This window comes from Gymnogyps californianus, chromosome 4, assembly GCF_018139145.2.
Source record: "Gymnogyps californianus isolate 813 chromosome 4, ASM1813914v2, whole genome shotgun sequence".
NCBI lineage: Eukaryota > Metazoa > Chordata > Aves > Accipitriformes > Cathartidae > Gymnogyps > Gymnogyps californianus.
The window spans coordinates 29,648,797-29,665,107 of NC_059474.1; the positions used below are offsets into that span (position 1 = coordinate 29,648,797).

General features: G+C 45.2%; 1 protein-coding gene across 2 annotated transcripts in view; it reads left to right on the forward strand.

Annotated features, from left to right (window-relative positions):
* The first annotated feature begins 7,221 nt into the window (after positions 1-7,221).
* Positions 7,222-16,311, forward strand: part of SLAIN2 (SLAIN motif family member 2) — a 37,033-nt gene continuing 27,943 nt past the window's right edge. For both annotated transcript variants that reach the window (XM_050895561.1, XM_050895563.1), the window contains exon 1: positions 7,222-7,634. In XM_050895561.1, coding sequence (XP_050751518.1) covers positions 7,279-7,634 — 356 coding nt within the window. In that variant the 5' untranslated portion in view covers positions 7,222-7,278. The remainder of the gene's footprint in view (positions 7,635-16,311) is intronic.

The following is a 16,311-nucleotide window of genomic DNA, read 5'->3' on the forward strand; positions in this document are numbered from 1 at the left end:
ACAAATGATACTTTCTATTTTGTCAAAGGTTTCAATAAACACTACCTAACACGAACATGTGTGGGCCTGCTGAACACCTCCTTTGAGAAGTCTGGCAGGCAACAACGTTCTAAAACTAAACAAAGCTGCTTAAAAACCAGTCTAGTTTTCCAGGTGTGAAGTTAAATATTCGCTACAAATGTTAACTTCTCACCATGCATCTGCCCATCTTCATGTATTCTTTCCCCTGAGGGATCTTTTGTTCTCCCAGGTGACAACTGAAATAAAGCTTTCAAAGTCAGATTCTAACAGTTTCGCCAGATGTAAAAACAACAATGCAGTGAATTACAGCCATGAGAAACTAACCATGGGGTTGTCCATGCTAGAGAGCTCAAAGGCCATCAAAACAAGGCCCCTGGCGGCCTTTTTCTCAGGAACGACTTGTCAGAGGGATGTGTGCCGAATTATTTGAGTGATATGGGAGCCTTGCTCAGGCTTCTTTTCCTTTGGAGGGAGTGACTCTCTTTTCCTCTCATCACAAGTTAAAAACCTGCCCCAAGTCAGAGAAGAGAAGCACCCATGCAGGTACTGAGATCTGGAAAATACTGCTGTGGAAACGCTGCTTTTCCCTGCCCTCTCCATGTGTGTGGAAAAGACAGCATGGGTGCAAACTGCAGCTGCTCAGAAAAAATCTGCAACAGGTCTAATTTCACAGGCAGAGGAATTTATCTTGCTCTTGTGACACAGTGGAAGGATTTCATTTTTGTGGCATTACTATCAATTAATGCTGTTTGTGTATAATCACCCAGAGGCCTCTGCTCGGGTGTGGTCTCTCACATCTGGCCAGCGCAAGCTTGGAATCTGATGACCGAGAAGCTCATGGAAGCCCATTATTGACCTGATATTTAATGGGAGGCTTCTGGTCCAAGCCTTGCTTCTCCTCTGTTCCCAAAACCCGAGAAGGGCACTCACAGCACAAGAGTGAAGGGGATTATGGTCCTTGCTATTCAAGCCCACACTATGGTTACAATCAACCAGTGACTCCCTTTGTTCATCTCAACTGCCTTTACTCTTTGTAAAAATAGCAGATGATTCAGCAGTTCTCAATTTTTTTTTCCTCCTTTTCCTCCCCCCCAATCCACACACCTCCAGGGAGTGTATCTTGTAGGGAGAAATAATTGCTAGAGCTGCTGGCAGCTAAGTAATGGTGTCAGCAGGGGACAGAAAGATGGGGTAGGGAATCTGGGGGACAGACAGACCATAAAAGGGGCTAGGGGAAGAGGAAGAGGAAGAAGAGGAGAGGCAGGACACAGGCAGCGCCCAGCCTCCTCGGAGGGTCTCAGAGCTGCCCCATTACATCACAGAGGAGGCCCCTAAACATAGAATCATAGAATCATAGAATGGTTTGGGTTGGAAGGGACCTTAAAGATCATCTAGTTCCAACCCTCCTGCCATGGGCAGGGACACCTTCCACTACACCAGGTTGCTCAAAGCCCCATCTTACCTGGCCTTGAACACTTCCAGGGATGGGCATCCACAACTTCTCTGGGCAACCTGTTCCAGTGCCTCACCACCCTCACAGTGAAGAACTTCTTCCTTATATCTAATCTAAATCTACCTTCTTTCAGCTTAAAGCCATTACCCCTTGTCCTATCACTACATGCCCTTGTAAAAAAGTCCCTCTCCAGCTTTCTTGTAGGCCCCCTTTAGGTACTGGAAGGCTGCTAGAAGGTGTCTCCGGAGCCTTCTGTTCTCCAGGCTGAACAACCCCAACTCTCTCAGCCTGTCTTCATAGGAGAAGTGCTCCGGCTGTCTGATCATCTTCGTGGCCCCCCTCTGGACTCGCTCCAACAGGTCCATGTCCTTCTTATGTTGAAGGCCCCAGAGCTGAACGCAGTACTCCAGGTGGGGTCTCATGAGAGCAAAGCAGAGGGGCAGAATCACCTCCCTCGACCTGCTGGTTACGCTTCTTTTGATGCAGCCCAGGATATGGTTGGCTTTCTGCGCTGCAAATGCACACTTCCGGGTCATGTTGAGCTACTTGTCAACCAACACCCCCAAGTCCTTCTCTGCAGGGCTGCTCTCAATCCACTCATCGCCCAGCCTGTATTTGTGCTTGGGATTGCCCCGACCCGTGTGCAGGACCTTGCATTCAGCCTTGTTGAACTTCATGAGGTTTGCATGGGCCCACCTCTCAAGCCTGTCAAGGTCCCTCTGGATGGCATCCCTTGCCTCCAGTGTGTTGACTGCACCACACAGCTTGGTGTCATCGGCAAACTTGGACAGGGTGCACTCAATCCCACTGTCCATGTCACCGACAAAGATGTTAAACAACGCCGGTCCCAGTACCGACCCCTGAGGAATGCCACTAGTCATTGGTCTCCACTTGGACATCGAGCTGTTGACCGCAACTCTTTGAGTGTGACCATCCAGCCAATTCCTTATCCACCGAGTGGTCCATCCGTCAAATCCATGTCTCCAATTTAAAGACAAGGATGTCATGCGAGACAGTGTCAAATGCTTTGCACAAGTCCAGGTAGGTGATGTCTGTTGCTCTTCCCTTATCCACCAATGCTGTAACTCCGTCGTAGAAGACCACCAAATTTGTCAGGCACGATTTGACCTTAGTGAAGCCATGCAGGCTGTCACCAATCACCTCCTTATTTCCATGTGCCTTAGCATAGTTTCCAGGAGGATCTGCTCCATGATCTTGCTGGGTACAGAGGTGAGACTGACTGGCCTATAGTTCCCCAGGTCTTCGTTTCTTCCCTTTTTAAAAATAGGGCCTATGTTTCCCCTTTTCAGTCTATGGGAACTTCCCTGAATTGCCACGACTTCTCAAATCTGATCGATAGTGCCTTAGTCACTTCATCCGTCAGTTCCCTCAGGACCCACGGATGCATCTCATCAGGTCCCATGGACTTGTGCACCTTCAGGTTCCTTAGATGGTCTCAAACCTGATCTTCTCCTACGGTGGGTGGTTCTTCATTCTCCCAGTCCCTGCCTTTGCCTTCTGCGACTTGGGTGGTGTGGCTGGAGCACTTGCTGGTGAAGACTGAGGCAAAAAAATGATTGAGTACCTCAGCCTTCTCCATATCCCAGGTAACCAAGTCTCCCGTTTCCTTCCAGAGGGGGCCCACATTTTCCCTAGTCTTCCTTTTATCACCGATGTACCTATGGAAGCTTTTCTTGTTTCCCTTGATGTCCCTGGCCACATTTAATTCTATCAGGGCTTTGGCTTTCCTAACCTGATCCCTGGCTGGTTGGACATTTTCTCTGTATTCCTCCCAGGCTACCTGTCCTTGCTTCCACCCTCTGTAGGCTTCCTTTTTGTGTTTGAGTTTGTCCAGGAGCTCCTTGTTCATCCATGCAGGCCTCCTGGTGTTTTTGCCTGACTTCCTCTTTGTTGGGATGCATTGCTCCTGAGCTTGGAGGAGGTGATCCTTGAATATTAACCAGCTTTCTTGGGCCCCTCTTCCTTCCAGGGCTTTATCCCATGGTACTCTACCAAGCAGATCCCTGAAGAGGCTGAAGTCTGCTCTCCTGAAGTCCAGGGTAGCGAGCTTGCTGTGCACCCTCCTCGTTGCCCTAAGGATCTTGAACTCCACCATTTCATGGTCACTGCAGCCAAGGCTGCCCTTGAGCTTCACATTCCCCACCAGCCTCTCCTTGTTGGTGAGAACAAGGTCCAGCATAGCACCTCTCCTCCATCACTTGGAGAAGGAATTTATCATCAACATGTTTGAGGAACCTCCTGGATTGCTTACGTCCTGCTGTGTTTTCCCTCCAACAGACAGCGGGGTGGTTGAAGTCCCCCATGAGGACCAGGGCTTGTCAATGTGAGGCTGCTCCTGTCTGTCTATAGAGGGCCTCATTCGCTCGGTCTTCCTGGTCGGGTGGCCTATAGCAGACCCCCATTATAATGTCACCTGTCCCTGCCCTCCCTTTAATCCTGACCCATAAGCTCTCGGTCGGCTCCTCATCCATCCCCAGGCAGAGCCCCATGCACTCCAGCTGGTCATTGACATAGAGGGCAACACCCCCTCCTCGTCTCCCCTGCCTGTCCTTCCTAAAGAGCCTGTATGCTTCCATTCCGACACTCGAGTCACAGGAGCCATCCCACCACATCTCTGTGATTCCAATACGATCATAGCCCTGCAGGCATGCACATGTCTCTAACTCTGCTTTTTTATTCCCCATGCTACATGTGTTTGCATAGGGGCATTTAAGTTGGGCTCCCAATAAAGCTGACTTACTGGCTGGAGTGGCTGGAATTCCTTTGTGCTGCTCTTCAGGTGCTCTCCTGCTGACCTGTGATCCCTCTCCAGGCTCCGGGCATCTGTTGCTGGTACTGGTATCAAACTGGTAGGAGTGGGATGAATTGAGGTTCCCCTGCCTCGGCAACTTTAGTTTAAAGCCCTCTTCACCAGCTTGGCAGGCCTATGACTGAAGATGCTCTTCCCTTTCTCCGACAGATGGACCCCATCAGCCCCCAGTAGACCAGGTTTCTCAAAGCGAGTCCCATGGTCTAAGTAGCCGAACCCCCGGCTGCGGCACCAGTCCTGTAACAATTTGTTGATTCGCCTGATCCAACGGGCCCTTTCAAACCTCTTCCCTTTGACCGGGAGGATTGATGAAAAAACTACCCGCGCTCCAGAGTCCCTTACCGCCACTCCCAGGGCTCTGTAGTCCTTCTTGATACTCCTCAGACTGCTGCCGGCTGTATCACTGGTGCCCACATGAAACAACAGCAGCAGATAAGTCAGTGGACTGTACAAGGCTAGGTAGTCTTTTGGTGACATCCCTGGTACAAGCCCCTAGTAAGCAGCACACCTCTCTAGAGAGTGTGTCAGGTCGGCAGATGGGTGCCTCCGTACCTCTCAGAAGAGAGTCGCCTACTACTATCACCCGTCACCCTTTCTTAGCTGTGCTGGTTGTTATATGGGGAGCAGATTGGGCTGCCTTACTCAGCTCCAGTGTCTCTCCTAATGTGATGGGTCTTTCCTCTTCAGTCTGCAGAGCGGTGAAGCGGTTCTGCAAGGGCACCCAGGCTTCAGGGGAAGTCTCTTCATGACATGATTACCACGAACAGCTGCAGCTCCTAGGAGCCTGGGGCTCTTTCTGGTCCCGGTCCTTCTCCGCGCTGTCTGCCTGCATTCCACAGCAGAGACCTTCATCACAGCCCCACTTCACACTCTGTCCCCCTCCCAGCCCCAGCCACCAGCCCCATCCTGATCCCAGCAGTTGCAGGATAGAAAGCACCGAACTCCTTCTATTGCTATTATAAAAGCATGATTAATGCAAGTGATTGAAGGTTTATCATGCCACCGACATTTGGTCTGAGGATAGTTAAAGAAGAATAAGGAAGCTATATTGTGTGGTCCTGCTATAAATGTTCTAAGTTGGAATAAACTTCCCTGCATGGGTTAAGACCGCTATTACACCCACCAACCACTGAATTGTCAGCAGTGTCACTGAAAGTGTCAGTGTCACAGAAGATCCTTATCGTCAAAAACCTTTTTATTGTTTTGCTTGCCTTTTGGAGGACTGTAAGTTCTGTTAATAAAGTAGCTGTGCTCACAGAATATATCTGGATTCCCTTAGGCACTTGACTTGGTACCAAATGATACAGACTCAAGAGAGAATGAGCTGGATTTACAAACTGGTTTACAGAACAGTCTCCAAGGCTTGCCAGTGATGGTTATTAGCGTGGTATCAACGAGCAGAGTCCCAAAGCTCTCAGCTCATGGGCCAAAACTGTTCAATAGTGTTATAGCTGTGACAATTATACAAAATCTGTGGTAAAGTTTGCTGCTGATAAAACGTTTGTTTTGCTAGCAGATAATGAAGACAGATTACCATAAGAGTAATTTATATTGCTTTATTAAAAGATACCAGCCCAGAAGTATTTTAATACAGTTAAATATTTAAGGTGATATTGGTTTGGAGGAAACAATGACGTAAGTTGTATTTATGGATCAAAGGCCTGGATTCTGGCGAGGACCTAACAGTAACAGTGGAAAACCATCCCAGCATAAACTGTCAAACAATGCTGTACATAAAGAGATAATGTAGTCTTTGAATGTACAAGGGGAGAGTATTGCATAAGGCAAGGAAGTGACCCCATCCTTGTCCCCTTACATAAGAATGCTGTCGACTCGTGTCTGGCAGCCTCAACACCCCAGCAGTCCATGCACCATCCCTAACACAACCCGAACACAATCGTGTGGCATTTACTGCCCCCAAGCTTCGCACTTCCTCAGCACACCCCACAGGTCTGAGCACCCCAGTCTTGTTTCCCTTCTCCCCTCCCTGAGCCTGGTAAATGCTACTCATCTGCAGCGTCAACCCCTGCAGCCTCCAGTCCTCCTCCAGCCCACTTGCTGGTGTTCTTCCTCTCCCCAGCACCTGCAGGCTCCAAAATGAAGCTGTTGAGGAGATGGAGCTTGGGAAGAGGAAAAAAATTGTGAAGGGATGGCACGAAGGGCACTGTCCCACAGTGGATTGGGGAAGGGGGGGCAGAGCATCCCCACGATGCCAGCAGATGAAGTTTAGAGACACAAACCCGCAAGCCCCGCTAATTTCTTCAACCTAAAGGTGTAAGAGTCTTGTTGTAGATGGCAATTTCACGTCACTTTTTATGTGAATATGTGTATATATATACTTATACAACATGAAAGGCTCAAGCGATACCCAGGGAACGGTTCACATGCCTGTCACACACAGAGGGCCCACGACCATCGCCAGGGCCCTGGGTCAGGGGCACACCTCGTATCCTTTAGAGGATTCGAGCATTTTGGGGAAGGTATCCCGAGGCTTCACGAACAACTCCCGGGTGGGACATGGGGCCCCCAAGAGACGGGACGGGAGGCCAGACCCCGTCAAGCTGTTCCCTCAGAGGGCAGGCCGCCGGAGGAGCCCGTCACACGGCGCCCGGCGGCGGTGAGGCAGGCCTTTCCCCAGACGCGCGCCCGAACTGCCGCGGGGAGCCCCACCCCCGGCAACATCACCCCACCCCAACAGAGGGAGAAACCGGCGCGAGCAGCGACGCTTCCGGGTTACGCACATGACGTCAGGGCGGTGGGACGGGCCGGGGGAGGTGGTAAGATGGCGGCGGCGGCCGGATGCGCGTCCTTCGCCCCCCCCACCACCCGCCGGCGCCGCTGAGGAGGCGGCGGCAGCAGCAGCGCCCGCGGCCCGCCCCGCCACAGCCCTCCCCCGCCGCGGGCCGCCCGGCCATGTAGACGGGGCGGCGCGGCCGCCCTTCCCCGCGCAGCCGCCTCTCTGCTGGCGGGCGCCATGGAGGACGTCGGCTCGGGCGTGAACGCGGACGCGGAGGTGCGGAAGCTGCAGGAGCTGGTGAAGAAGCTGGAGAAGCAGAACGAGCAGCTCCGCAGCCGCCACGGCGCCCTGCCCGCCGCCCCCGCCAGCCCCAAGCGCCTCCTGGGCGGCGGGCCCTCCCCGTCGCCCCCCGCCGCCTCCCCGCCCGACGGCCGCTGCCTCAGCCCCAGGGCCGCCGCCCGGCGGCCGCCCCCCGAGGAGCCCGGCGGCGGCGCGGTCGGCGAGGAGGGCAACGGCCTCCTGGACGACGCGGCGCCGCTCAGGCCGGAGGAGCTGGAGCGGTTGGCCGGCTGCGAGGAGGACGAGACCGGCTGGTGAGGAGGCGGCCGGGGTGGGATGGGGTGGGGGCGCCCCTTTCCGCCGGCCCCCGCCGCCGGGAGGCGGGGAAGGCACCGTCTTCCCCTTACCCCGCCGTCCCCAGGAGGAAGGGGCCGTTTCCAGACGTGTGCCTAGTGTCGGAGGTGGTCTCGGGGCTTTGTGTAGGGAGGCAGCCTCGCCCTCTGGGGCTGGATGAAGGGATTAGCTCTCTAAGATGCGCTGAAGCCTGCAGGGCAAGGGTGTTTTGGTTTCTGCACATCACATCGCACCTCCCTGGAGGCCTGCAGCTCTGTGCTTTTGTTCGGCCGCGATGGGAGTATTACATCGGGTCACTTGGAGACCGGAGCAGGCTCCAGTTCTGCTGCAAAAATCAATTGCCAGTATTTTCACAAGTTCAGAAGGTGTGGAGGCGTTGAGAAACTCGTGGAAAATTTCTAGGGTAGTGCAGAATTAGCCCACAGGTACTGTTATACTTCTTCGAATGTGCATCAGGCATGTTTTAAGCCTTGCTTTCTTTCAGCTGTGAAGGCAGCAAATGTAACATACCTTTTCATCTCATATATGTATTGTCCTTAGGCGTTTTCATTTATTGCTAGCGATGTAGGACCACGGTTTACTTTAGGTGGTTCCTCTGTTTTTAAATGGACTGCTTACCCTGCTGCTTCAGCAGAAACACCTGCAGGTGGCTGTTCACCTTGTCTTTATTACACTTGGATAAGCTTCTTTGCTCTCTCTTAACATCATGCTGTTCTGCAGCTGTCTTTTTGAAGTTTCCTATGACACTTGATGAGGAGCAGCGTTAGAGCTGCAGGAGAAGGAGTAGGGAGGAGCACAGTGTCAACAGAGAAACGCAAGGGAAGTGTGTCCAGGGAGGAAGAGTGTAACACAGTCTGACTTGGGTCAGAACTGGTTGTAGGTTCATCGACAAAGGTCTTTGGGAGTGAACATGCAGACAAATTTAAAAAACAAACAAACAAAAATGTCTTTCAGAGTTAGAAACACCTTTAAAAATGCTGGAATGATTCCATGCATGAGCAATGTTTTAGTTGCTCAGGGAGGAGACAATGTGTGCGCTTCCTCGGAGAATCATTTGCCTGACATCCAGCCTGATCCACTGGAGAAGTATGAGAGCATAAGTTTATTCTCATCCAACACGAGCTTACTAAATTAACCCAAGGCATCATTTTCCAGATGAGTCGTCTGTGCAAGGCAGCTACTCTTATTTCTCAGCTTATGCCTTGTAATCTACTGGCTTATAGCACATGAGGGAAATAGAGTATACTAAATTGGCGCAGTAAGTTTGGAGTGGGATGGCCAGATTTGTGAATGTTGTGAATTCTAGTGACAATAGATGTTATCATTTTATATATTAATCCTAAATCATGGGCAACATAATGCATCTCTTCAGTGAAAGTTAATGTCACAACAGGACATATGGTGACAGTGATGCCATAAATGCTGCGTGTTTTTGTTTATGTTCTGGATACTCATGAGGCAGGTGGCATAGTTTACTGAGCACTGCTCTTGCTGGTGTCAGGTGTTTGGCACATTACTTACACTGCCTGTTATGGTGGCTTTAGTCATGTTTCTGTGCAAGTTCTAGTCGTCAAAAAACAACAAAGCTTAAATGCAGTCTATTACATGTCTTCCTTTCCTAGTATTTTAGCAGCTATAATACTAATTTTCAATCTCAGATATGGGACAATGACTGAGACACAAAAGGATACACCTAGAAAAAAGCAGTTGTTAAAATTTACTTATTGTTGTACATATCAAGAAATATGGCTATGTAATTAGAAAATCTTTGTCTTTTCATGCTATAGTTTAATATGCACTTAATGATAAATGTGGTTTGGCTAGATTGATGATTTTTTTTTTTTTCCAAATTGCTCTATAAAAATGGAAATCAAACTCCTGGAATCTCTGAACACCATTTAATTCAACTGTTGAGGCACTAAATACTCTAAAGCCTTTTTTTTTTCTTATGAAGGTAGGATGACTTTGTATTTGTGCATTTGATGAATGGAGGTTATTGCTCTAAATGAAGTTGGAAATTTTCAGAGGGCTAGTGGAGCAATCAAAGAAACAAGCCTGTGAAAATAGGAGGGATGATGTAAGTGGATTTCTCTTAAACTGTTTCATAAAGATCCCCCTCTTAAGGCCTCAGTTAAGCAAGGTCACTCAAAAAGTAAGTGAATCAACTGAAAGGGTGAATGTACTCGATGAAATTTAAACCTCATGTGAACTCTTTTGGGTTCAAATGGATTTGGATCACTGCTGCTTAACCCAAAATCCTGTTTAAACTATGGGATTACACCACTGTAGAAATCAAAGACCATTTACCAGCTGAGGAAGCATCACATGGAAACAAACTAAATTTAAATCACAGTTTGTGCATAAAAAATTGATTCATCTTGCCTGTTTTGATTATCTACATAGAGAAGCTTAGATTTGTCTTTACTTTTGATTTCAGAAGGACCTTGCTGTGGGAGATAATAGATGATGAAGGGTTCTGGTTATCTCTGTTCTTCTCTCTGCTTTGTGCAATACGGGCATTTTTTCAGTCCATGTATTCATATACCCCTTTGTGAAATTGTCTGCAGCCTTGTAATGGCAGAAGAAATAGTTTTCTTCACTGCTAAAATTACATTGTTTTACATTTAATGCTCACATGAGATTAGTGCCTGTGAAGTTTGGCTATGAATTTAAGATGGAACAGTTGATACTGTGACTGAAATTGATACTGGAATGTGATGTGTTGTTTTTTAAATCTACATTTTGGAGTTGATCAGCTCATTTTTAGGTTTTAATTCTTTAAATGCTTTTTAGATAAGTCTACACAGGACAGAATTGTAAAGTGAAAAATTAAAGGAGAAAGTAGAACTAGCCTAAATTACTAACAAGTGAAAAGAACTTTGATACTGCTGCTTTAGTAGCAACACTAGCTATTAAAACAGCATTACAGTATTAGTGAACTTTGGGACTGCATATATTTTTGCTTGTTTGTTTTTCTTCACTGTGGTTAGTTAAATCCAGATATGTTTTAAACAGTGTAGCACATGAGACAATCTTCGAATCATATGGTAAATTACTAAAAATATTTCAATGAATTTAGATAGAGTTTCTTGGCCATATGCTTCTGAATCCTGTTTAATATGCTGAAACTTTCTTCCTAATAGGGTACTGAAGGTTGCAGATAGGCACATATGCACATGCACACAGTACTAAGCTGTACCTAGGCCCATGGAGACTTTGCTTTAGGCCTGCTAATTACTTCCTCAAGAAATTACCAGTGACCGTCTATTCTATGGGTGCTCCTATTTAGCTGTTCTTGAACCAGATTGGATCGAATTTAAATTTTTTCAAATTTCAATCTGAACAGGTCTCTTTTTATTAATTAATTAAAAAGACAAAAGGGCAGGAAGGGGGGGACCAGAGTGGAGAAATCTTCAGAGGCAGGATGAGGTGTACAGCTCCTTGCCTGACTTGCTGGGTAAGGTTGGGTGTGGATGTGTAGCACATTCAAGACAACTTGGTAACAGTACGCAAGGTGGCTTGCTATGCTTCTTTGAAGAAGTGAGCTGTCCCAAGTTTATTGCAGGATAAGTGTGCACATGTGGGCAATTACTGTAGATTAGTTAATGTGCTGTGAATCCACTGTAACTTGCTTTGTGGTAACTTGTCACACAGTCACTTACCTAAACTTTCTGAGGAGCTTTCTTTTAAATGTGAGGAAAACATACGGTACTTTTTCTTCAAAATTATATGCAGTATGTGCATAAAAGAGTATAGAGCTTGCTGTGTATTGGTTTTGTACATATAATTGCTCAGCAAACTTCAGAACAGTTGTGTCCTCTTTAACTGATAGTGCTATAAAAGCTAGCCTAGCACTTACCAATGTTTTCATGTCACTGCAATCTAAAGTCTCCTTGCTGGGGCTGAAATAGCTAACAGCTGACTAAACAAAAGGCAGTTACTGTGTGTTTAAAGTGAAATTACTGGTGGGTTGTTTATATTAATATTAAAAGTTCAAAGTAATATTTTTAGTGTTTTTGAAGACCTCATATTGGTTTGGTATCCTGTTTAGTTAAAATGGAAAGCAAGTACTTTTACTATTATACACATTCTCATTCAGCAGCCATTTCTATTAAATTGGCACCTATTTTTAATAGTGTACGTTTCCGTTCTAGTCATCCATTCCAGTTAGTTGGCTAAGTGGCTGTTTTGAAATACAGAGGATGAAAACATGATTGTCATCTGTAATGATTGTCTTTCAGCTCATATTGCTTAATGTCCTTTGAGCACTAACTTTGTTTTGGAACTCTAAAGTTTGCCATAGTGAGCTAGTAAAGTGTAGGGTGAGTGTTTTAGGATAGAGCTGCACCTGAATGAACTCCCATTGCTGAAATTACATTGCAGCATTTCCTCTTCAGCTGCTAAAATGGCACTGTATTAATGTGGTTTAGGCCTCTTGGAAACTGGACAGGTTCTGATCAGTTCCTGCCCTGTGACCTAAGTAAAAGAGAAATTGATGCTTTTCATTTTGTGGCAGATTAAATGTCCATCTGATTTAAAGGGGTTTTCTTTAACCAAATTCAGATAATGGCTTCTCGAACTAGGAAGATAATTTGAAAAGAAGCATGTGAGAGAACTAAGGATTAGAGAAGTTACCAGTTTGTCAGATGAAACAACTGGTGTAACATCAAATAATATTCCATTTGACTAAGGTCTTTGAGATATCTATGTTTGTTGTGAAATGGATGTTTGAGGACTGTAGGAAGAACTTTTTTCCATTTCTAACTTCTTGTGTGATATTTATGGCTTTTAAACATGTTTGATATTTTGATATTATGAAAGCTTCGATACGCATTTCCTTTATTGTCTTAATGGTATTCCTGAAATTTACCTCATAATCATGTCTTCTGTAGGCATGATTCACATTTCTACTTTTTGTAGGTGTTGGCAGAGCTCTCAAGCCTAGTAATTAAGCAAACATATTTTGGAATACATTTAGTAGGACACAAAACTTCTCAACTTTTCTCTGTTCCATGTAAGTATCAACAATAGCATGTTAGAGTGCATATGCTCTAACAAATTCCTTCTGAAAAGCTTCTTAAACAGTGGACAGTTGCACAGGGTTTGTGTGACAGTTCTAGGGAAGCTACATGGTGGTGTTACAGGAGTCTTACAAGCTTTTGAAGGCCCCTTTTCCCATTCTACAACATCCCTTTCAGACAGCAGCATGTTCTTTTGAGATGAGGAGATGAATAATGGCTATAATTTCCAGCAGCTAGCCAGAGCACAGCTAACTATCTTTGGTTGTTGGTGACAGGAAGGTAGTTGTGTTCCCAGTTGCACTTCGCAACATCTCTGAATTCTCCCAATTCTACTTGAAAATCGCATCACGTAGTTGAGATGTGCTGCTTTAATATGAAAGTTTAATGTGATTGGCAAAGCATTTTTGTAGTATTCATCTCCTTATTTTGAGAGACCTGGAGTTTTGCTGTAACTCATGCATCTCTCAGAACTAGAAGCATTCAGTTAAGTACACCAACAAATTAGTAATTACAGGCTGAACAATGTGTCTTGGTCAGTTACAACTGCAGGATAGGAACTTTGCAGGGTGGGGGAGGAGGAAAGAGGAAGTCTGTGGGCCAGGTATGTGCAGGGATGTCACTTAGTTTTTGCATATGTTTTTGCTTTACAACCAGAGATTCTCTTCAGATCTTTACCTGTAGCTGTTTATTCAAAATTCATCTTAAATTTTAACTTATTTAAAATGCTCCAAATAGGAACTCCTGAAAGTTTTAGATTGATCTAAAAGAGTTTAGATTGACACTGTTGTGTTTTAAATTGTCAGTTTCCAAGACTGTCCAGTATTATGGTGTCCTGATTTTTTTTCTTTTTAGTAGCTTTTCATTGTGGAATTTCCCTCTTGCATTTTAGGGGAATTTCTTACCAGTCTGTCCTTAGATTTCTATTTTTTCTTCACATCTTCCCTTCAGGTTGCTTTCTCGATCCTGCTTTTGCCTGTGACGTTTTCTCCACTCTCTTGTGTCATTGCCTCTATTGTTCCTGCCAGTTTTCACTTAAAGTTAATGTAGCTAAAATAAATGAGCTCTAACTCAAGTTCCTTCCACTTGCCATCTTCTTTCTAATTCAGATCTGTGACTTCACATTCATCTGCATGTATTTCCCTCACTCTTGTACTGAGCAGTAGAAGGATTTTGATACAAAAACGACTCTTCCTTCTTCCTGATTAGAATCTTGACTTCTGGCTTCATGCCTGTGGCAACTAGCCTCTTGTATTTTAATGCACTGGGAGGTGTTCCTCAGGTGGGGTAATCCCTATGCAGATATTCCATTCCTACCTCAATGTTGTCTCCTCTTCAAAGTCTTTTCTGACTCAGCTGTGTCCCAGTGTAACATGCTACAGCTTGCCCCATTTGGCTGACATTATCATATGAGCTTGTAGTGACAGTAGTCTTTCTGCAAAAGCTCTGCCCTTTTTGTACTGCGTCTTCCTGGAACTAATCAGTAGAGCCCCTGGCTGCTTTAAACTTCAGATTGGTGCTGCTGTGGCATAGTTGACTAGTGACAACTGAAGGAAGGGAATATTACTGTGTGCGGCAGAATCATAGTGTCTGGGCTTCTTAATGCTGTTTCAAAATAGATCAAAGCTCCTGGGCTTCTTTTTATATACTGTTTTCTTTTATTTGTCTTTGTGTCACTGAATTGTAGAGTCTTTACTATCTTGTGGAGAAACTGCAGCGTAGGTTTCTGGTGTGTTAACATTTGTAGTACGGGTGGTAACTGTAAGCTGTCAGCTTCCTCAATCGTTTTCAACTTCCTGTTTTGAGAAAGTGATTTAGTAGTATTTAAAGATGTATGAAGTCATACTGGTAATCTTCAATCTTGAAGTTGCTGTGCTGCCACTCAGTGCTGTTGCATTGCTGTAGAATACATTAACAGGTACAAATGGGAATGAATCTCTTCTGGAAAGCTCTTCAGCTAAGGAGGACCTATAGCTTTTGGGTCAAACAGTAGTTTGACAAAGAAGATCGCTTAGCTGTATGGAGTTATTTATACATGCTTCATAGTCTCCTTTCTGTTCTTTTTCCCTTCCTGCTGTTGGAAAGAGAGGAAGAAGTAGTAGAAGCATCACTGTGATTCTTAGCTTTGCCCTTGTTCTTATTTTTTTAATCCAAATTAGGCAAAGTAGGTAGAATTAAGTCAGTTTCAAAACTTGAGATTGGCTGTTCTTTGTCAGATGGGAAATTAAGATCACTGCTTTATAATAATGAAACTTTGTAATTGCATGATGTGCAAGAAGCTGTCCTGAAAGAGGCATTGTGTTACTGCATTGATGCACGTGTGTTTGTCATGAGGTAGTGGAGTTGCATGAAATACATACATTCTAAAGTTCTGTCTTTTCTTGAAATGTAAGGTGTGAAACAAAGGCTGTTAAAGGAAAAACAGTTGACTGGAAAGAGGTGGGAGAATCTGCAATATACATTGTTTAGAAAGGGAAGTGGAAAAGCGGGAGCTGCATAAGCCTGGATTGCTTCAGTAAATAAACTACTTGTGAAATAAATGCAACAATTGGAAATTGCAGAAGAGAATGTGTTGGAGCTTAAAATACCAGGTGCTATTTTGATTAGAGTAGTCTTGTAGGTTTGTTGAAGATATCCCTTTTACGTGTCTTTCGAAGAGGGCATGCACTTTAATTTCTTGCCTGTTATACTGGATATTACTGTAAACACTTCAAATGTGCATGGAACTTCTCAAACACAGTGAGGCATGTCAGCTATCCAGAGAGCTAGGAGTGAGTCTAGCCTGTACAGCACAAAAGTTGGCTTTGTTGCCTTTGACGCTTGTTTGTATTGTGCAAACATACCTTAGGACAGAAAAGAGTACAGGCAAATAAATGCTAAGAAGACAGTAAATTCGAAGTGCTAGAGAGCTAGTAAATGTTAAACATTACTTTTAACTATATGCAGATAATCGCAGAAAGTACAGCAATTTGTGTAACTGTTTACATAGAACTGTAAAAATTGAGTGATTCTTGTGCTTTCCAAGACCTTCATGGCTATAAATATGTGATGGGCTCTTAGTTTTTCTTGTGGACAGAGTGCCTCTGAAGATTGTAAGGATTTCTACAAAATCAGTCTTAATGACCAGCATGATACTGGCCAGAGCATAAGCCACATGGACTATAGTATGTGGCAGTGGCTATTTGTGCTGTTACAAACAGCTTCATTTTTGTTTGAAAAACTGGCAGCTAATAAAAATGCTCTCTCCTGCATTTGCAAACATAGCTTTCTAATTTCAGTGTTTGAGGGAAGAGTATTTCAGAGCATGCTCTAAACAAAGCGATCAGTGTTTTGGGTGAGATATTCATGGTGGTTTTATAAGCATGCTTCTTGGGAAGCTTTTGTAAGAAGTGACCTTAAGGGTAGTAATTAAAAAAAAAAAAATCTTTTAAAGCTGTTTATAAAACAAACTAAGTTCAAGTTCTAGAATTACAGAGGAAGGATCAGCTAATAATCTCATAATAGAGCTGTGGGAAATAGCTTTGGTGTTGTTGATGTCATTGGCATAAAGGAAACAAGAATTTTTGCTGTCTGTTTTGTATGGAAGCATGGCTGATTAGGCTGTCAAATGTTCCTAAGT